Source organism: Trachurus japonicus, chromosome 9, assembly GCF_045865225.1.
Source record: "Trachurus japonicus isolate A0001 chromosome 9, Traja_1.0".
NCBI classification, from domain to species: domain Eukaryota; kingdom Metazoa; phylum Chordata; class Actinopteri; order Carangiformes; family Carangidae; genus Trachurus; species Trachurus japonicus.
In genome coordinates this window covers 30,517,652-30,540,174 of record NC_140915.1, presented here as the reverse complement: position 1 = coordinate 30,540,174, position 22,523 = coordinate 30,517,652, and the positions used below count along the sequence as shown (strand labels likewise).

Here is a 22,523-nt window from a genome sequence, read left to right as displayed (position 1 = left end):
AGGCTTGTTTATGAAAGTTTGACAGTTTAATCAGTAATTTTTCTATTTTATAGTTGCATTTCAATAAAAAATGGGTTCCACCAGCAGCATTAAATACAAAAGTTAGGAAAAGTGTTCCATGCTATCTCTCTCTTTGATTAGGTTTGCACTTTGAAAGTATTTTTCAGCATTTCAAAACTTAACACCTCCATGCCTCCAGCAGATGGCAGTGTTAGACACAAAATGTTATCTGCTTTTTTTTCCAGTAGGCAGGTGGGAAAGTAAAGAAACAACATATGTCTCCTACTTGAATGTACGCTGATAAAGATCTTTGTGATTAGGCCTGTTTCTATCCTTTGACTTGGTACATCAAAGGCATTTATAAAATATGTTTAATGTTATGTGTGCTTCTCTAGTCCCACACGAATAATCCCCTACTGGTCAGTCGGCAGGTAATGGACAGCAGTTGAACTCTGTATCAGCAGCATCTTGTTTAGAGAGCTGCAACCCGGGCAGTGGGGGTGTGGTGGAGGGGGAGGTGAACTGGTCAGACTGGCCAGTTGAGTTTCACCTGTCAGAACAGAAGTAGGGCAGACGGTGTTTTGTTCCAGTGAGAAAAACAGACCGAGGTTCAACAGTAGGTAAGTCAGCCATATATTGATATATCCACGTAGGCTACTGTGTGTTTTTCGCTTAACGATGAACACATTATGCAGTTTACATAGGCTATTATATTGTGTGTGATCTTAGGCTTGAATTTGCAGCGTTTTTTTCAACACCAATTTCTCCCGGTTTCGTTTGGAGGCAGAGACGCTCGTTTTCTGACTGTGTAGACCTAATAATGTTAAAACATTAGCCTTGCAAGGCTTCCTGATAAATGCGTGCTATGTCCTTGTTTATTACTAAGAAGCGTTATTTTAAAAATCCTTACTTTTGTGCGGTAACATCATTCAAACTTTCAGAGTATCGAGTGGTGTAATGGGTCACTGCAATCAATGGATTAGTTTTAATGAGCATTTATCAAAATCAGTCAAATAATAATCCCGTAGTTCTGATATGTTAGCCTATAAGTGAACTGATTTAATAGCCTACAATAAATTATTAGCAATTAATTAATAATGAGCAGTGCCATGGTTATCACTAAATGATTGTAGTATCTGAGTGCATTTCAAACTTAATCACAGAGAAAACTAACCTGACCATCTAACTGACATGCAGCTGGTTTACTTTGTTGAAACTGGGAGACAATTTATTGTGCCTGTGAAAACAACTAAAAGAAACTGCCCCAAGAGCTCAGAGATGCAAGGCACAGATCTGGGCAAGGCTACAAAAAAATTACAAAACTTATTGTTTGTAAGAGCACTCATTCATTCTCTGTGTCTAGGTCCTGATGTCTTCAGTAGGAGCTGGTTCTGCCACCAGGTTCGACCGAGTGCGGGAGATCCCACATTATGACCAGGTCCCAGTTGGCTCTACATGGTGGGACCAGACTCTCCCCCCACCCCCGCCACCGGCACCTATGCATGGAACAATGCAGGCTGGCAGTTTAGACCCCCTCCCCCCTCCCCCTCTACCTCAACAGCCAGCTATTGGCCCAACCCCTGAAACTTTCAACCCCCCCAGCGATGATGAGGATGAGTATGATGACAACCACATCAAGCCAGTCCATCGCTTCGTCCCCGACTCTTTCAAGAAGTTTTTCCGTGGCAGTAATAGTAAGAATGACGGCAAGGGTTGGTCCATCCCATCACCTCAACCTGCCCCTCACTCACCTGCCCCCTCGTCGAGGAAGAGTGCCAACTGTTACACCACCAAAGGCGTGCCCTGCTCACCCCCTCCATCTCCATCCCTTCCTGGCTCCTATCTGGACCCATACGGAGGTTCTGGGAGCAGCTACGCAGCTCAGAAGAAGGAGGATGAGCTGCTGCTGGGTGCAGAAGCCCTCAGCCCTGGCTCTGTGGTGCCTAGCAACCTCTCTGCCCAGACATATCAGGAGCGGGTGGAGGAGTATCACCTGCGCTACGCCTACATGAAGTCCTGGGCTGGCCTGCTGAGGATCCTTGGCTGTGTGCAGCTGCTGCTTGGGGCAGTTGTGTTCGCCTGTGTCTGTGCTTACGTTCACAAGGACAATGAGTGGTTTAATATGTATGGATACTCACAGCCACAACTGTTTGGGGGGCTAGGTGGAGGTGCGAGCGCATATGGATCTGGGGGCAGTTACACAGGTCCCAAGACTCCGTTTGTCCTGGTAGTGGCTGGTCTAGCCTGGATAGTGACCGTTATACTGGTGGTTCTAGGGATGACCATATACTACAGAGCCATCCTCCTAGACTCTTCCTGGTGGCCACTCACAGAGTGCTCCGTTAACCTGGTCCTGGCTGTGCTTTACATAGCAGCAGGTGCCACATACGTGAGGGACACCACCCGAGGTGGTCTGTGCAACATGCCGGTCTTCAATAATGGAGTAAACGGAGCCTTCTGTCGCACCGAGGCTGGTCAGACAGCAGCCATCATCTTCATCTTCATCAACATGGTGCTTTATTTAATCAGTGCAGCAGTTTGTCTGAAGCTGTGGAGACACGAGGCAGCAAGGATGAGGAAGGAGGGGCTGATACAAGAGGTCTCTCACACACACAACATACACACACATTTTTGTCCAAATAAGAGCATGAAATTCAATTTGTTATTTCTTGCATATCTTCTTTAATTTCTTCCAATATTCCATACATACATTTTTCTACTTCACATTACTGAGCTATGAAAAAAGACAATTGCAATTTAAGTGTAATGACTGGTTGTAGGAAAGGCTGCATAATCTATGGTATCAGTATTATCATGAAGGGAAGATGAAGTGTAAAGTAAGGCAATTTAAGCAGCCATGCTTCAGGTCTATAGGAGAAAAACACTGTTTGTGACCAAAATAAAATGTTTGCCATTTTTGTAATGACTCACTTTCCCCCTCCTCTTTACATCTCAATAAACCTAGATGAAAACTACTGGATCATCCGTCCCTCTGTCTATAGTAAGTATCAGAGATCACTTTTTAAATCTTCGTGTAGACACTGACTGTGTTGCACACAGGGTAGATGGAGTGACCATATAAATGTTCTTCTGCTGTAGCTGGGTCCATCCTCCAGAGCCTCAGAGCAGACTCCTCTCCCCACCGTCCAGCCAGACATAATTGATTACCCCAACAACACTGAAGCAGCTTCTCTGATGATGCTGGAGCCAGAGATTCGCCAAGGCCACATACCTGCTGGACACATCCCTAAACCTGTTGTTGTAGCAGACTTTGTGGCGTGAGTATTACATTCACATTTCATGTAAATGTTTGACGTTCGTATGAAGGTTCTCAGAAACATTCTTGATTAAGGATACAGTGTAATTTTAACCATCGTCTTGTGTTAGCTTTCTGCTACCATCTCATTAAAAGGTTGGTTTTGCACTCCGTTTTAACTCTAATTATTGTTTTTATCGTTAGAACTGGGTCAAAAACTGACCCTAACAACACAAATGTCATAATTTTAACCAGAGCATTTTAGAATTTTGGGATTTTTGTTTTGTTTTATTTTGGTTCCTGACAAAGTCCTAAAGCCTTGATGCAATAAACATATTTATGTGGTACGCTACTTCCATGCATTAAAAACCTAAAAAGGGGTCAGTGGCGACCCTAACACAAGAGGAAGGTTAAAGTCAAAAAGGGTTTAGTCCTCCCATTCACTCTGCAAGAACCTCTCATTCATCCTTCACCCCTGTCACTTACACTTCTTTTGGTGGAGGCCTTACTCAGAGGAATATTTAGCAATTGATAACAATAAAGATAAAAAAAATACAATTATCTGGCTACCATCATTCAATTATCAACACATAAGATAATAGATATAAAGTTTAAAAGTGAGCCCACTTGGTCCTGGGAAATAGTCAAACTGCAGGCAAGAGTTCTGTTGTTGTTCTGCTAGTTTAACAGAATAACAGAATCTATTAGTGTTTATGTATTGGCAACCTATTTGTTTATACATTATACATATTTATCTATTCTGCTTTATTTTTCTATTTTAATTCATTCATTCTTATTTTATTGTATCCCATTACACCTATCTATTTTCATTTTATTTACTCTCTAGTGTTCTCCCCATCGCAAACGATTGCGTGTAAGAAGTAGCATTTCCTCGATGCCTCTAAATTCCAGTGTTTTAACATTCTTGTGTGAATGCGTATGTGAATGTATGTGTCCACTATGTTCATCGTTTTTATCATGAAACACTTTGAGCTGCCGCGGACATGAAAAGTGCTATACAAATAAAGCCTGAATGATTCATTGATAGAATGCCGGAGGATGTATGGTACATGTTTAGGTAATTTATGGTATAACCTTATAATATTTGGTGTTTTATGATATTTATAACCAGGGCATTAATTGTGTTACATGATTGATATTGTCATCCACAGTAGACACATTCAGTTGCAGTTTAATGGAGCTAGCAGTGCAAGTAACTTGTGTCTTCTCTGCTGTTTCCACAGGAAATACCCCAGTATCCACTCAGAGGAGGAGAGGGACCAGTACAAGGCCGTATTCAATGACCAATATGCTGAGTACAAGGAGCTGCACTCTGAGGTTGAAGCTATGGCAAAGAAGTTTGAAGAGATGGATGAGATGATGCAGAACCTAGCTCACCAGGCTTCTAGCCAAATGGTACTCATGTCACTCAGCTCCACCCAAACAGTCAACTGAAGACAGACCATATTATTTTGTCCAGTAACATGTGTATTTCTTTACAGGAGCAGGAGCGGATCCACGGCCTTTTAACGGAATATCAGAGGAAGAAAGCTGTAAGTATTTATTATGAGTGGCTCCCTCTGGATCATTCTGAGGGGATCAAAGCACTGAGCTTTTAGTGGACAACCCTCTTTACCTCCTGAGTCACAGCTGCTCAGTATAAACATTCAACACTGCAAATAAAAAAGTGTTGATGGTGTAAACATGTAGCCATGTAGACATAGATGATACACTTAAATATCAGCTTTTGTTATAGCTGGGTGAGAAAGAGACAGTGAGAGTGATACTGTAGAGTTGGGGAGAGACAAAAAAGCAAGGATGGCCTGAACTAATCAATACACTCTGGAACAGCAACAATAGTATAGAATATACAGTTCAGTAGTGAGTTTTGACAAATATACAAGAAATTCTGTTATGTACAGTTATGTACAGGTTTTTTGTATTGATTCCACATGTGCAGTTGTCAGATTGGACAGTAATGAACATGTTTGAGAGGGCTGGAGTAAGTAATCATAGCCACCCTGCCATTAAGCTATGACTATCACGAAGACTGTCCTTTGATGTACAGGAATTCCATCACCATTAGAAAGATGTATTTACCAAGTTTTTCTTTTTCAGGATCCAACGTATTTAGAAAAAAGGGAGAGGTGTGAGTACCTGAAGAACAAGCTCTCTCATATCAAACAGAAAATTCAGGAGTACAACATGGTTCATAAATACAGCAGCTAAACATCTCTACCTGGGATCCAATTACGTAAAAGGACATGCTCTTTTGTAGACAGCAGAACAGTGATACTAATGTGAATTATTATGACGGTGAATTATGTGTGTCCCTATAAGGCAAGGGTCTGACTGTCCTCTGATTGCCAATGTACCACATTGACACACATTAAAACAGCACATGCATCACTGCTGTTAATAATAATCACTGGTGACTGGTGGAGACGTCAGTGAAGAAGTTTGCTTAAACAGGGAACTGGATCTGAACAGAGGATCACACTGTAGATAGCATAAATGGATCAGATGTTATGTCAATAAATTATATCATTGTGTCATTTTACTAGAAAACCTTGTAATATACCCTATAGCTATCCTCATGCATATGACATTTATGTCTTTAGCCTAGCTTAGCAACACAGACTGGAAACAGAAGCAAGACCACCAGTTATATCAAGAAGCCATAGCTCCCCCATGGGTGCTGCTGTGGACATTTGTAGACCTTGTCAATTACTTGTTTTCTGCCCATATGATGTAGTAGAAGTAAAGAAAAGTAGTCATACAAGACACTGCCTGAAAAGAATGAATCAAATGATCTAGAGATCAGGTAAACTGTTGATGAAGGTGACTATATAATGATTACAGATTGTTGTAAGTTAGTTTGTTTATTTTTGTTCACAGTATGCTTATATCTACTTCATACAGCGAGGCAACACTGCACATTGTTTTCAGTTATTTTGATTGAATTGCATTTGTCTTGGAATGTACGGTTCAATGTGAACATTTTTAAGAATGTATGAAATGTCACTGAATGAAACAGTGGAAATCTATGGCCCTTTTTGTAATTTGTCACTACATTTATAAACACTTATTTGTACATTGGTATGTAATTGTGTTTGGTCATTTTCTTTGTTCTTGACACAACTCTGACATCAAAAACATCTTCCTCACATTCATAATGCAGTTCTCAGAAAAGTTAATGCGTGTGTCAAAAATCCTCACTAAATCACCTATGCAGAGTCTGCACAACAATCAAATCCTGCATTGTCTGTCTGTCAGTCACTTCAACTTTGTCAACAATAAATTCAATGTTTTTACCAAAGCTTCAAGACTTAGACATCAAATGTTTTAATATTTTGATCAGAACTTGACTGTAGAAAACAAGAACCACAGAAAATACAATGTTAAAAAATATTCAGACACAAACTGCTGGAGTTACAATATAGCATTTTGGAAACATAAATATTTCCTGTTTTAGCATTGCATATCACCATGGAGCAATGGCCCTGTGGGCTCAATACCCGTTTGGCTGAAGTTTGGGGGCAAGTGCACTGGCCATAAGCCATTTGGGCTAAGAGCTGTGTCTGCATTCTCAAGTCAAACGTGTTTCCAGTGGTTGGCTGATCCTGTTTCCGGTATTCATGGAGACCTCCTGTGCTTGCTGCATGGTTTGCAGCTGAGTGCAAAGCCTTGAAGTATGAGGCCATGATTCTCACGGGACGGGAGGTAATATCTCTGCTTACCTGGGAACGCCTTGGATCCCCCAGGAGGAGCTGGAAAGCATCACCGGGGGGAGCGTACAACTGAAATGTAAACTGATGAAAGCAAAATGCTAAACAGAAAACAAGCAAACAAAAATAAGCTGATGGCTCTTCCATAAAGAAATGCAGGACAGTATCAAAGTGAGGGAGAGGTCTGTTGTTCTTCTGTGATGTAGGTACGATTGTTTCCATGAGGCAGTCAGATGAGAAATGCATCATTATGAAACATGAAACTATAAAGGAACCCTCTACAATACAATGAGAAATACTTATCTGTGTAAAGGAAAGATAAACTGAACTGTATCAAGAATTTTGAAGTGAGGTTGGGAAGGCTTTTTTCCCCCAGGCGAGGCCATGCCCAGCTGTCTGATATCTTCCCACTCAACAGTTTGTGTACAACTAAAGTTATGGTTATCTAGAAGTTCTGTGTTTGTTGTGTTTCATTTTTTAGACTGCAGCTGGTTGGTAACAATAAAACCAGCATTGGATGTGTTGCTATTTTTTCTTTCTGTGGTTGACTTTCCACTTCATGGGTTGGACTTGGTACATTTCCTGTAAATTTCTGTCCTTATATTCATCTTGTTTTGGTTTCTGTTTGCCCTTGTTTTTTTGTTTTTTTTTGTTTTTTTTACAGGTTACACTGCATGAGTGTAATTGGGTATGTGGTTCCCAAGTGTCATTTGAATGGTGTGTAGCCTGGTATTCGGGTGTGGTGTTTAGCCTCAGGACCCCTCCCCCAACCCTGTTGCTGGTTTCCCTGCATTCAGTGGCAAAATAATATAGCTAAAGGGAATTGCACAGTGCTGTACCTGCGGAACAGTGAATGTTTTGTAGTGCTAACACATTTTGATATTCTATAAAAAAGTATGAGGTCTAATGAAGCCAGGCAGAACCATGGCTGAGAATATTCTGTGGGCTGATGACAATATTGATTGGGAAAGGTATGCACCACCATACATTGATTCTTAAATTTTCAGGTTATTTACTGTAGTTTGCATGTAAGTCAATAAACAAGTGTAGGCCATCTTTGCTCAAATGGCTGCTGCTGAGGCTCTTTGGTTTATAACCTATAGGTTTGCTTCTCATAGAATTTGTCATAGGGCCTACTCACAATTTGTCTTCTTTTGTTCACCTTCGTAGCCTATTTTTATTTTGTAAAAATAAATGTTTTTAATTTGAAATGAAAGCAATTTCCTACATTCTGATCAATTGTTATAAAATAGGCTAAATTCAAACAGTGATGTTGGGCTGAAAAGAAAAAAAATATATAGAAAATGACTTGCTTGGAACAATGGGTCAGCTTTACTCTGATACTGCCGTCCAGAAGCCTTGTGAGAGTAGCTGTTGTGAGGACTCTAGAGGACAGACAGGTTAGTCCTGTACGGCCAGAGGTGGAGCCTAGTGATGAGCACACACCTGTAGGTGATTGTTTTTCTGCTCGGCAGCGGGCGGTGAGGATGGGGCGACGCGCCGCGGATGCATGATCAGTATCGCTGCTGGTTTCATCGGAGTCGGACGGTTCTTTATAGAGGTGAGTCATTTGAAAAATAACTGTTTTTCTGTAGGCGAGATGTGACATGAGACAATATAGACCTATATTTATTTGGTAAAGATTCCGCGTGCTTTAACAGCAGTGTGGCATGAGTGGCCAATTATCTCAAGTTTGATAACGCCATTTTTGTTTTCTGCCCGCTTTGCATTTTGTGTTTCAGGATTTAAGCCGTTTGTCTTTCTCCCTTGCACATCTATTCTTCAATAACAAAATATTTTTTGTGTATTTTTCATTTAATTTCGTTAGCCTTAGAAATAGCAGTCATTAATATTGACATTGTTTTTCCATTAATGGATTGGAATGTAAATAGAAACTATCATATGAACTAGTTCAGTGACTTCACCTAGAGGAGAGAGTGGATCATGTAACTCCACCCACTTACCGATGCTGCTTTTACCACAAACAGCAGCTGATGCTTAATTTGGTGAATAAATGCACAACAGTTCACTGTGGAAACTGTATTTGAGTTGTCCACCATTCTCTGTATGAAATTAGCTTTTTCTAGTTTAATTCACAAACAATTCTTAAAATATAAACTAACCTAAAACACTTAAGCCTTTACTGGTTTACGGTCCGTGTACTTCGCGGCCATTCGATTTTTCCTTTAAACAGAACTGTCAAAAAACGAAAGTAAGCTGGTAATTTGGTTTTCCGTTTCAAACAAAAAACAAAAAAACAAAAATTCAGGCTGGTTTTTTCGTTTTTTGGTTTTTGCTTTTAAAACCAAAAAACGAGGAGACCAAAATCAAATAACGGCCAATTTTTAATTTTGATTGTTACAAAATCTCTCTTTTCGTTTTTGATAATAATATTAACGCTGATGACAGACCGGAAGTGTCTGGACTTCAAAATAAAAGCCCAGTGCATTGACTTATAGCCAAGAAAGAAAAAAAAACTTGTTTCCCCCTTGTAAATGTTGTGTTTTGAGCAGGTTTTGAGCATACATACATACATGCATACATTTTCGCAGCTGTTTGCCGCTGATACGTGTGTGTGTTTGTTTATAAATATATATATATATATTACGATCTGCTGCAGTAAGGCCACCGCTGGGGGCTGGGTGCATGATAGACCAACTCCTACTCCCGACTCATTTCGACCCTGAGATCTCCAACCCCGGGCGTATTTGGCAGGTGGCAGCGGATCCAGTCCCAGACCTCGGTTACAGTCAGGGAACTAGTGGAATCACCTCCGCTGTGCGTAATAGTCGCGCGTAATGACAGCTCCTCGCCGGATGAATCTACACAGTTTTCCCACTATGTCGGCCCATTTTAAACTCATTCGGGCGCCAGCATACAATTTATATTATCATTGTTAAGATTACATCAGTGACAAATTTCTTTCCAGTGTGATGTTTACTGAACATTATGTGTAAATCCTCTCTCCACACCCCGGGGATCCAATAACAACTTTTGTGTTTTCCCCTTGTAAAACCCATGCTGTGCATTTACAAAGAATTACCAGCAGGTGTCGCACTGCGAGCATAGCCTTGGGGGTCGTCGTTTTACCTGTTCAATCTTTGATGTTTTATCAGAGATGGACAGAGTACTCGACCCCAGTACTTGAGTAAGAGTACAAATACTACTGGTCAAAATGTACTCCGTTACAAGTAAAAGTAGCTCAGTCGACATGTTACTCGAGTAAGAGTAAAAAAGTACTTGCTTTTAAAGGTACTTAAGTATCCAAAACTACATGCTTTTAAATTTACTTTAAGTAAAAGTAAGAGTACATTTCTTATTTTTCACATCAATTAATTACTATAATTTCTAAATGAATGTAAGGAGCTTTTAACTCTTGTTAGTGAGAATTAACTCTTTGAAACCACCTGCACTGATGTGCTGCTTTTAGGGGTTAGGGTTTCCTTCTTTGACAAACACAGCTTGTGTCCAATAGGATTTTAGAAAAAAAAGAGCAGACCTGTAAGTAACCAGTACTTTTCAGCCTTTCTAGAAATGAACTCGAGTAAAAGTAAAAATATTTGTCTTGGAAATGTATTCAAGTAAGAGTAATGAGTAGCAAAGAAATCTAATACTCAAGTAAAGTACAAATCCTCTGGATATGTACTTAAGTACAGTAGCCTACTCAAGTAAATGACATTTACATTTAACGTACTCCGTTACTGTCCACCACTGTGTTTGTAACAGGTTTTGAAATGGAGCAGTAGCTGGTAACGGCATTTTCTCTTCAAAATCAGTTCAATGAAGTAGTTAAAACAGATTAATTGATGGTTGACTCCCATGTTAAAGGATAGGTTTGCCAAAAACATACTTGCCATTCGCCACTATGCAGGTGGGGTTTAGTCCACAAAACATTTTGAGGTCTGGAGGTCAGATTTGATGCACAATACTTGGATAAGCTGTCGTCCATGTAAGTTTATAAAACAGATTATGATTGTACATTCTTTCTGTCTTGGAACACAACTCATTTACATGTTCAAAAATGAATTTCTAGTAAGGTTGTACAGAAAGTGCTTTTATTGTATTTGAAAAATTACAAAGTTGTACTGTACTTGAAAAACATGTGGCTAATGCTACTGCTTCTACACCATGGATTTACAGGTCACACACATCTTCTGGTGATGTCAATAAGAGACCGAATTGCATCTTTGAAAGGGCCATAGTTGTTGTGAACTACATTTTGGTGTAGTGTCATCAAGTCAAAGTGGGAACTAAACTCTGTTTCAGCCCACTGTTGGGCAGCTTCAGAGGGGAAAGGATCACGTCCAAAAATGGATTCCCTTTTCAAGGTGGATCCCATCTCCTGCTGATACAGGTCAGCTGCAACACCACCAACAGGCAGGAGATCCACAGGAATTTTGGCAGGACACCCTTCCTTAGACCGCTCATTTGGGATTCCCTTTCCTGCAAGATAGGACATTGAGTAGTGAGATTTAAGTTGAAACTGACAGGCAAAATTATTGTTTTAGCTATCCATCAGCATCTTGGAGTTGTCAATATTGAATATGAACTTCATTTCATTTGTCATTTTATTCTTGCTTAAATGTATTGATGCCCATCTGCTTTTGAGAATCCATAGGCTTTATCTTTACATCTCTAGCAGAATCATACCGGGGATCCTGTGTGCATTCCATGCTGCCACGACATTTGTGAGGCCAATCCTAGCCATCTGGCAGGTCAGGTTTGATACACAATACTTTGATAGGCTGTCCTCCATGTCCACTTCTTCCTGGTCCACCAGCTGTACCAAAGCTGTCTTCAATGGGTAGTTGACTCGTGCATTCACCTCAACCCACATTCTCTCTATCACATGGTTCTGTGTAGGTTTTAAGGATAGGTCAGTCTGCATGCTCTCATTAGAAGTATGCAAAAATTCCATGACGCCAGGATTGCTTGACACTCTTACCCTTGTAGAAGGTGTCTGAAGGTACGGCTGCCTTTGAAGATTGTGTCTGTGCTCTGCCAGCCTTCCCTGGATGAATAACATCAAATAAAATTCTCTCCCACAGTCAACTCTGACCTGGTCCCATAGGCCATAGGAAAGCACAGCAGGTCTGAGGATAAACAGACAGACAAACATTAGGGGCGTAACAGTTCACAATATCCGCGGTTTAGTTCATATCACGGTTTTAGGATCGTGGTTTTCTTTTTCTATTTATTCAACACTCTAAAATATAAGTCTTTATCTTAATAATCCACCATCTACAGGATATTTCTTGCAGGGGGAGGGGGGTGAATGAGAGAAAAGAAAACAGGAAATTTCTGGGTTTTATTAACAAATAAATGTTGGATGGTTGTCCGATGTTATATCTTGTTAATTGTCTGATGTTATATTTTGTTCATCGTCTGATGTGACACTTTTTCTGATGTTTGTCTGTTGTATTATGTTGTTTTTTTGCACAAGAAACAAGTGCCTTAGAGGCAAGAACATTTTCAGAAGACATTCTGACAAATAAAGTGCTTGTGAAGTTATTTTACCTGTACACTTCGTCATAAATGACGATGTTGTTCTTTATCGGCATGGTGGAGTGACTGACAACCTTCTTGCTGAAACCATCGATAGCCATTACATGGGTCACCCCAAACATCACGAGCTTTTCATTTTGATCTACATGCAGCTTGTGACCCATGTATTCAGCATTGTAGGGTATGGGGTTCAGATTTCTGGCACCCTAAAATATAAAAACAAATTATTATTATTTTTTATCCTTAAATGGCAGAGTCTACCTTTTGATTGAAATGCAGAAAAAAACAGTACTAGGCTAATTGGCCTTACCTGCTGTCTTTCAGTGTGGTAGGGGTGATGAAGATTTTTCAACATTTTTCCCACTCTGCCCTCAGAAGCTTTCACTCCTTTTGTGGACAGATGTCCAGTCATCATTTTTCGACCAAACGATTTTCCAGTCTAAAGGAGAGGGGGGTATGTACAGTATGTTCAATACGGGTGAATTTGCCAAATGTGGGAGACTGTCTAATGTGGGACACTTAAACTCAAGTGGGTATAGCTCTTATAGGTCTTATAGCAAAAGAAAGTTAATGTAAATGTGGGCTAACACAAGCTGTGACATTGCATGATCAAAATCACATGACATCTCAAATGTCCAATCATAGAGGACAGCAGGGACAGCCTTCAAACCGGAGGCACTTTGCATGAAGACCACAAAAATGCTTGTGACAAGTAAATGTTGAGTGTATAAGTTCTTTAAAAAAAAAAACAATATTGCTATTTTTTTTAATCAAAATGTATTTAGAATGTGTTTATGCATCAAAATACATTTTAATGCAATCATTCTTAACATGGATATACCAAACCCAAAGTAATTGGACCATTTTAGGCCAACATTTTCCACCAAGAACCTGCTCTGGTGCTGAAATTGCTACTTAAAGACCAAATTGGGACAATTTATTTTGAATACATCAACATTATTATGTGGGAGTATTAGATTAATGTAGACTATCTGGATGTGTTTCTTTATCTGTGATCTATCTGCTATACCTACAAAAAATCACATTAACGTAAAGCACTGCAAAACAACTTCACATTGAAGCAATATAGGCAAGTTTATATTACCTCAATGATACCTTGAGCCACTTCAACAGCAAGTTGGTCATCGGGACAGAAGTCCTTCACAAGCCCATGCTCTGCGCACCACCTCCGCACATTCCTCTCTGAAAACCCCCGTGTCGTCCCAAATTGTGTAGTTAAGGCAGCAGCGATGTGCCCACAGAACATCCCATTTCTTCTTCTTTCAGCGATAAAATCTGCATACTTGTCCAAGGACATATCTTCATTTAATGATTTAATGACGGTGCGAATGGCGTTGGCGATAACTATGTTGACAATATTGGCGCCTAACTATCTTTGGCAGCTTAGGCATGATTGGTCGACAGAATCAGTGACGCAATCTGATTGGTGTAATTTAGAGGTAGGCCTGCCCCTAGCCGACAGCCGTGCGGGAAACAAACGGAAACAAACAACATCCGCTGGACGCACGCACGCACGCACGCACACTCCGGTGTAACGTCACTCTACCTGCCGTCTATTTTTTATTTTTTATTTTAAAATCATATCTGTAGATTGCAGCGCACACTGATCTGTAGACTGTTATTCTGACACTTGAGTTAAATAAATTAAATTGTGTTTTCAGTAGTAGTTATAACAATTTAACAGACTTCCACATATAAACTGTTCAGCACAAAGTATGGATAGAAATTATGAAAATTATGAAACTTTTCTCATGAGATGTAATTGGGATATGACATTTTATTGTGTATATATATATATATATATATATATATATATACATATATACATATATATATATATATTTTTTTTTTTTGTGGGGGGGGGGGGGTAAATCAAGGAACGTTACATTACAGATCCTATCAAATCAAACACCGTAGATGACGTTGAGGCTATGCTCGCAGTGCGACACCTGCTGGTAATTCTTTGTAAATGCACAGCATGGATTGAGAATAAAAGTTGTTATTGGATCCCCGGGGTGTGGAGAGAGGATTTACACATAATGTTCAGTAAACATCACACTGGAAAGAAATTTGTCACTGATGTAATCTTAACAATGATAATATAAATTGTATGCTGGCGCCCGAATGAGTTTAAAATGGGCCGACATAGTGGGAAAACTGTGTAGATTCATCCGGCGAGGAGCTGTCATTACGCGCGACTATTACGCACAGCGGAGGTGATTCCACTAGTTCCCTGACTGTAACCGAGGTCTGGGAGTGGATCCGCTGCCACCTGCCAAATACGCCCGGGGTTGGAGATCTCAGGGTCGAAATGAGTCGGGAGTAGGAGTTGGTCTATCATGCACCCAGCCCCCAGCGGTGGCCTTACTGCAGCAGATCGTAATATATATATATATATTTATAAACAAACACACACACACGTATCAGCGGCAAACAGCTGCGAAAATGTATGCATGTATGTATGTATGCTCAAAACCTGCTCAAAACACAACATTTACAAGGGGGAAACAAGTTTTTTTTTCTTTCTTGGCTATAAGTCAATGCACTGGGCTTTTATTTTGAAGTCCAGACACTTCCGGTCTGTCATCAGCGTTAATATTATTATCAAAAACGAAAAGAGAGATTTTGTAACAATCAAAATTAAAAATTGGCCGTTATTTGATTTTGGTCTCCTCGTTTTTTGGTTTTAAAAGCAAAAACCAAAAAACGAAAAAACCAGCCTGAATTTTTGTTTTTTTGTTTTTTGTTTGAAACGGAAAACCAAATTACCAGCTTACTTTCGTTTTTTGACAGTTCTGTTTAAAGGAAAAATCGAATGGCCGCGAAGTACACGGACCGTTTACACATTTCAAGTTTGACCTCCAGGTTTTTTTAAAATTAGCAGGGCTGCCATGTTCTTGTGGCAATGGCAGAGAAGTGCAATTATAGAGTATTGAAAGCTGTCACGTCTCACAGTTGTTCCAATGTCATCTGAAAATAATGATGTCAAGTTATTGTTGATATAATTGTACAAAAGCCACTTTTTATGTTTCTGCAAAATCAATAAAAAATAATCTCTTTCAACAGGGAAGGTACCAGCTGGATTTCAGTATGCCTAGCAAGAAATCCAACAACACGCACCATGGTAGCAAACAGTGAGTTGACCTACATCTGTCCCTCGTGTGTTATGTGTCATACATACAGTCCTTAGGCTACCTGTGGATATATGTTGATTGATACTCAGACATCATTTTTCAAGAACAGTTTTACAGTAAAGGGAGTGTGCATCTTTTCCGGTTTTACATTTCTATAAAACTAAACTGCAGCTGTGCTTTCTAATGTTATTTTAATGAGGTTTTTACTTACCATACTAGTTGTCAGTAATATGAGATGGCAGAATGTTCACATACAACATGTTTGCAATTTTGGCTCATAATGACTCAGCATTATTAAAGGTTTTTTATGTTTATGACCAGGCACTCACAGCACAGCAGGTCAAGGTTAGAGACGTTTAGTTTTAATTCTTAACTCTGAGATGCTGATCCAACATTATTTCAGTGTGGGAATTTGGTGTGAAAATGGAAGGGGCATTTTTTTGCCCATTTAAACATGTGAACACCAACACATGGCTTAGGAATCTACAGGGAAAAATTAAAGGCATAATTATGCAATCAGTAGTTCAAACCAGATTATCCATTACAGACACATACTGTCATTTTGTGATGTTCAAAAGGCTGTCGTGGACAGGAATTAAATTACAGAGGTGATAAGGTTGGCCCTGGATTTCCAACATGTTGATCTGTTCCATTTTGTTCCATCCAGTTATTATTCAAAAGTTTTTTTTTTCACATCAATTTGTTTTAACACTGGCCGTTTCCACAGGGTCACACACAGGTCACAGATCAGACACATACTTACCACAGTTCCACTGTCATGTTTTGTTCCAGCCATAGCAGCAGACCCAGGCACAGTGAGCTGATGTCCAATCCAGCCTATCCTTACTACCCAGGAGACAAGATGCTTCACTTCTACCGCTGGACTTCCCCACCGGGTGTGATGAAGATCTTGTGTATCATCATCATCATCATGTGTGTGGCTGTGTTTGCCTGTGTGGCCTCTACGTTGGCTTGGGATTACGATATGAGCCTCATGGGTCTGGGAGGTGGAGGTGGCCTGGTACCAGGCTATGGAGGAGGAGGCTCTTATGGTGGTGGCTCTTATGGTGGAGGCTCCTACGGTGGCTCTTATGGAGGCTCCGGTTACGGCGGCGGCTCATACGGAGGCGGCATCGGTGGATCCTATGGACAAACACAAATGGATCCCAGAGCTGGCAAAGGCTTCATAATCGCTATTTCAGCTATTACCTTCATTGTCGTGCTCATCATATTCATATTGGTTGTGTCAAAGCAAAGTTCTGCCCGCTCACCAAAGTTCTATTTGGGAGCAATCATCGTTTGTGCCCTCTTAGCATTTCTCATGATCATTGCCACCATTGTGTACCTGGTAGCGGTGAACCCAACAGCTCAGTCCACAGGCTCTGTCTACTACAGCCAGATTCGCCAGCTGTGTGCTCAGTACCAGAATCAGAACCAGGCCCAGGGCATCTTCCTCAACCAGTACCTGTACCATTACTGTGTGGTGGAGCCCCAAGAGGTGTGTAATGCTTGTGTTTGAGAGGCTATGGTAGTGTAGATTGATTGAGGTTGTGTAGTGATACAGGTGTCCGGTAATGTCTGAAGTGCTTTATGTACTCAAATAATCACTGATTGGTTGCTCAGTTGAGGCCATTTGTCAGCAGCTATTGCTCTTACTTATGAATTCAGAAGATCTAAAAAAAACCCAGTTTAAATGGTCATTAGTGGTGCCAAGAGAGCAAACACTGAAAAAAAATCTCTTTTAGCCTTATTTTCTGTATTTTATGGTGTGAATAAGTTCTGCCTGTAGGATATAACAGTAACACAGGTTACTGACAAGTAATTTAAAGTTTTATACAAGGTAAAGCAAACCTTTTAGATTCAATAGTTGTGTGGATTCACAGAAGAATAAGAGCATGTCTCTCTAAGTGTTTGCCCCATTTTAAAATTCTTGTTAGTGAATGTACTATGACTTTACTGACATTAAATCCTGTTGTTTTTGCAGGCCATAGCTATTGTCCTGGGATTCTTGGTGTTTATAGGTCTCATCATCCTGTTGGTGTTCGCCGTCAAGACTCGTTCCAACATCAGGAGGTGGGGCCAGGACCGCATCCTCTGGGAGGAGGTGAAGGTCATCAGTGATGGTCTACACACCAGTGTTGGGGAATGGGTGAGTGAGTTTGAGTTTGTTTTGTGTGTTTGTGTGTGTGCATGTGACGCTAAGGTCGTGGCTTTAGGATATCTTAAAGCTGAGTCATGTGGCGCAAAAATGGGGTTAAGGCAATCAATTAATTCTGTACAACTATTGTCCCTATTTATAATGTATTTTAACTTTATCTTTTTAGCTGAACAAAGTTACAGTAGGTTAGACTGATTGGGAAAACTCTACCATTATTCTGTTCAGACAGTCACATTCTCTAAGACTGTGTGTGCGTATGTGTGTGTCAGGTGAAACATGGCCCATAGTAGGATGGTTTCATTTCCAGTTTCTGGGTGTGGTCTGGTAAGCCATTCACAGATGTAGCATAAAATATGCTGTGAGGTTAGGAGGAAGTATTTTTCAAAATAGGAACATATCTAACACCTATTACCTATTACACCTAACATACAATGTATATAAACAACACAAAACTTTAAAAAGCTAATGATGGAAGTATGAGTGTTTTTACATTTCATGATGTACATCATGGTTTGCGCATTTAGGTGTTAAAAACATCCATGCAACCTAGTTTTCATTAGTTTCCAGGACAATGCACTCAGTTGCTCTGGTTGGAGACATAGTTTCAGGCTTCCCGTTTACTGTTGATGGTAATGTTGGCATGTGTGGTATTAAGCAGTGCAGGCATAAGCAGAGCAACCGGTTGGTCCTTGTGAATAGCACAGACTACCAGTGTTTATCGTATGGCAAGAACAGGTTTCGATAGTCTAAACAAAGGCAAAAAGAGAGAGGAGCTGCAGGGAAAAACCTGACTGAGCTTTCAATGCTGTAGAGGCAGAGTCCTGTTTTTGTGTGTTTAATATTAGTACTACTTCTACTATCCTTTGGACCGCTACCACCAGCCCACCATGAAGGACTTTGGTCTGTTCTGATGCAAAATTAGTTATTAGGTGGTAATAGAAAAAGGTGGGCGGTGCTGAGTGTGGTGACTAGTTGTGACATCACAAAGTTATGACAAAGTGTGTGTACTTTTTTAAATTGGGCAATCGATATCCAATCAAAGTCAAAATTTAAATTTCACCTAACATCTTAGGTCATAAATTCTTGTTCTGCTGCCAAGTATTGTTGAGAGTCAATCTGCGTCAGAATGTAAAGTGCCAAATATAATAGACAGCCAGACTAAGAATAGCAAGAACAAGGCTGAATACTCGAAACTGCAACATTACGTAGAGCTTTGAAAGCCTCTATTGACTGAAGTGACTGTTGATTTACAATAGATGCATACTGTATATTTAAATGTCTTATCTTGTCTATTGCTTCAGGTGAAGAATGTGTCTGGTGAGCCAGAGGTACTGTTGAATGACCCTAATGACAGAGTTGGGGGATCCAGAGGCTATCTGGACCGACTGGACCACAACAAGCCCCTCTACCTGCCAGGGTAAGATAGTGCACCTCTAAACCACACGTCATTGTTTATAGACCTGAGACTAGGCTGGTCTAGTCAGTCAGTGGTGACTGAAACTTCAAATCAACACACTCGCATGTAGAACTTCATAACTAAAAACATCACTGTCCAATTGGTTGACAGTTTGTAAGCAGAAGGTCAAGTATTAAAGGTGAGCAGACAAGTGTCTGAATAAAGCGCTCAAGTGGCAGAAAGATACAACGCACAACTTCTAGTCAGGACTTTCACAATATTGTGATGCGTGTTTACCAGATAGTCCACTGCACAGTCTTGCACTACCATAAAACTTTATATTGTTTGACAGCACAAAAGTAGAGAGAGATGCAAAGCAGCAAAATTGAGTGCAGAGAATTGTTTTCTTAGCTTAGCTGTCGGGGTCTAGTCAATTTTTTCGAACTAAGCATTTCATGAATGTTACCCTGTGGATCCTGCGTCTGTTCAGAGTGTCAGTTGTGCACGTCCTCGTAATGAATGCCACATATTTGTAAGATGCACATGAATGCCAGCAGAGAACCTGTTGCCAGAAAGCAGAGACTCTGTATTGTAAATAATTGTATTCACAACACATTGGTTTGTCTATGTGAATATGTAGTTGAAAAGTAAGTACATCTCTGGACTATTAGGTATTTGACAGAGTTGTGAATGTATGTATGTGCGTGTGTAATGATACATCAGTAATTGTCTTTACAGAGACTCGGAAGTCAGCAGCTCTGTAGGAGGCCTGAAGCCCCGGTTTAGGGACTATGACCCTGGTGCAGAATCTGGAGATGACCTGGAGGAAGAGGATTTCAGCATGTGAGTGTGAAGGATCTGAGAGCCACTAATAGTCATGAATATGAGAAAGATATTAAAGTGCAATGGCTCCCAAAAGGGCTGACAAATCATCAAAATATAAATAATTTATTAAATGAATTGAAATGGAATGATCTTTTTTCTTTCATCATTTTATAATTTTTTTTTTTTTCTCATATTAAAGCCCAGTTTCTGTGATAAGCCAGGGATGGGACATCCACATATATTTGTATATTTGTTCATAACACCCATAGCAAAAACTAGAGGATCAGAATTGATAGCAACAGAAACAAGTAAAAGGCAAGAGAGTCAAGAGACCGGGTTTCTCCTGCTTCGAGTTCAGTCCTGAATGTTCACTTGTTACTGTAAAAGTGCACTGATAACATTAAGTGGCCTCCACATTGTTATGGGGTTTGAGGTGGCCACAAACGGCTATGAGATTTCCAAATGGGTTGTGAGTTTGAAAAGGTTGGACTGCTTTAGTTACAATGAATGACAGTCTCTGATTGGGATGTGTTTTGTTTCTCCACCATGAATCTGCAGGCTGTTTCCTTCTATTATGGACGAGCAAGAACGTCTGAGCTACAAACGGGAGTTCGACCAGGATCACCAGGAGTACAAGAGCCTGCAGGCACAGCTGGACAGCATAAACCAAGACCTGGCCGACCTAGACAGAGAGCTAAACCGACACCCTACAGGCAGTCCACAGTTCCTGGTGAGTGTGATTGAGAAAGATGAGACAGTTATCAGGTTATGAAGATATACAGTAGACGGCAAAACGATTGATATGTCCCTTGTAGTCAGAGGTGAACTACAGAGAGTTAGCTCTTTTGGCTAACTATTTTTGAGTTGAAGGGAGTATTACATTTAATTAATTTAGTCTGCCTCTATTTATTAATTTGTATATTTTATTAAGTCTTCTGTTAGTTTATATTCACATACCCCAGATTGTGGGGATTAGAAGTTTTGGAAAAGAAAAGGCTCTGAAACTTTGGGGTTGTGATTTCCCCTTAGTGGTCACTTCAGATCCATTAACCATTATCTCTCCTCAGGATGCCATGAATGAATACACCAGACTGAAGAATCTCAAGAAGGTAAGATACATCATACCATTTTTGTACAGTAAAAGCCATGTGAAAATAGACAGTAGTGTAATTTCTTCTCTGTTCTGTGAAGTCCCCAGACTACCAAATAAAGAAGAAGAGGTGTAAATATCTCAGGTCCAAGCTGTCACACATCAAGAGCAGGATCAGTGAATACGATCATCGACCTTGAAACTTCTGCTCTGACCCCATCATGTATTTTCCACCATTCCATGTTTGACTTGCCCGTCATCTTGTGTCTGTATCAAGCAGGAATATGCTTTGATAATTTTTTGAACCTCTATAAGGAAAGAACAATTTTAAAGAACAATAATGCATTTTAATTAGAAAATGAGAAATGTGAATGAAATGTGTTTGTGTCGGTACTGGTGAGGCAGTTATTGTGCTTCTTTTATATCTTGAAGGCAGTGCTAAGATGTGAATTTGTTTTAAGTGATGTAGTCAATGACCATACATTGTAAATAAGGTAATTTTTTAGCCTTTAAAAACAACTGAAGTTGTCCTGTAAGAAGCTTTTCTGCACTTTTTTATACTTTCCTGTAAATGATGCAATGTCTCTGCCATGGAGGTTTTAATGTGTGATAGATATACAGTACCTTTAACTGATTTATGATGGCTCCTACCCCTTCAGGTGTGTATTATGTATTTTGCTGTCATGAATATATTTATCATTTCCCTCTTATTCAAAAAACAATAAACTTTTTGTCCCCCTCCAACAATTTCTGTTACTTTGTTAGTACTTTTTTTTTTTTCGTTTTCGATGGAAATTTTGCTTGCTTTTGCTAGACTGACCTGATAGATAATGTATATATTGGTGTACAATCGCAAAGTTATATCTGTAGAAAGATGGGGTGAAATTTTAATAAAAGAGAATTTGTTATGAGTGAGCGTATTGCATGACTTTGATTGAAAACATTAACATTGTTTCCACTGATGGGTGTAATAAAACCTGGCCTGTTCCAGAAAGCAGGTTTAGTGAAAACTCACTAATCCTGAGATGAGGGAAACTCATCGGGTTTACTATTCCAGAAAGAGAGGTAACTGAAACTCTGCGTCACTTACTATGGTAACATACCCTGTAAAACCTTAGGTTTACCTGAGGAAACTCTGAGTCAGACAGCTGTCTGAAAGGGGCTGTTCCTTCTTTCTTTTTCTTCTTTATTTATTTATTTATTGAATTGGGGAAATGCACATTAATCAACATTGCTGCATTAAGCATCAATGTAAATTCGCCAGACTTGGCACAAATGCTAAATTTCAGCCATAGTCCCACTCCCAACCCAGGTACCTACACAACATAGACACAGTAAAACTTTAAAACCTCACAACTACAAATCAGACAATAGACAATTACTAAACACACAGGCAGACAATATACCAAC

General features: G+C 40.0%; 1 protein-coding gene across 1 annotated transcript; it reads left to right on the top strand.

The window, feature by feature from the left end:
• The first annotated feature begins 1,366 nt into the window (after positions 1-1,366).
• LOC146981797 (MARVEL domain-containing protein 2-like) lies at positions 1,367-22,224 on the top strand. The gene is made up of 14 exons (XM_085788263.1): positions 1,367-2,599; positions 2,966-3,001; positions 3,100-3,278; positions 4,501-4,672; positions 4,759-4,809; positions 5,375-5,480; positions 6,930-6,979; positions 16,372-17,142; positions 17,629-17,793; positions 19,104-19,219; positions 19,937-20,041; positions 20,582-20,753; positions 21,091-21,132; positions 21,215-22,224. Exons 1-14 carry the CDS (start codon positions 1,370-1,372, stop codon positions 21,311-21,313), a joined length of 3,294 nt encoding a protein of 1,097 aa, XP_085644389.1. The 5' UTR covers positions 1,367-1,369; the 3' UTR covers positions 21,314-22,224.
• The last annotated feature ends 299 nt before the right edge of the window (positions 22,225-22,523 follow it).

What these genes read in the sequence shown, in the direction of transcription:
- LOC146981797 (XM_085788263.1), top strand. Translation starts at nt 1,370, where the DNA reads ATGTCTTCAGTAGGAGCTGGTTCTGCCACCAGGTTCGACCGAGTGCGG. An exon ending in AGGAGGGGCTGATACAAGAG is followed by an intron (nt 2,600 to 2,965) that starts GTCTCTCACACA and finishes CAATAAACCTAG; the next exon opens with ATGAAAACTACTGGATCATC. An exon ending in CATCCGTCCCTCTGTCTATA is followed by an intron (nt 3,002 to 3,099) that starts GTAAGTATCAGA and finishes CTTCTGCTGTAG; the next exon opens with CTGGGTCCATCCTCCAGAGC.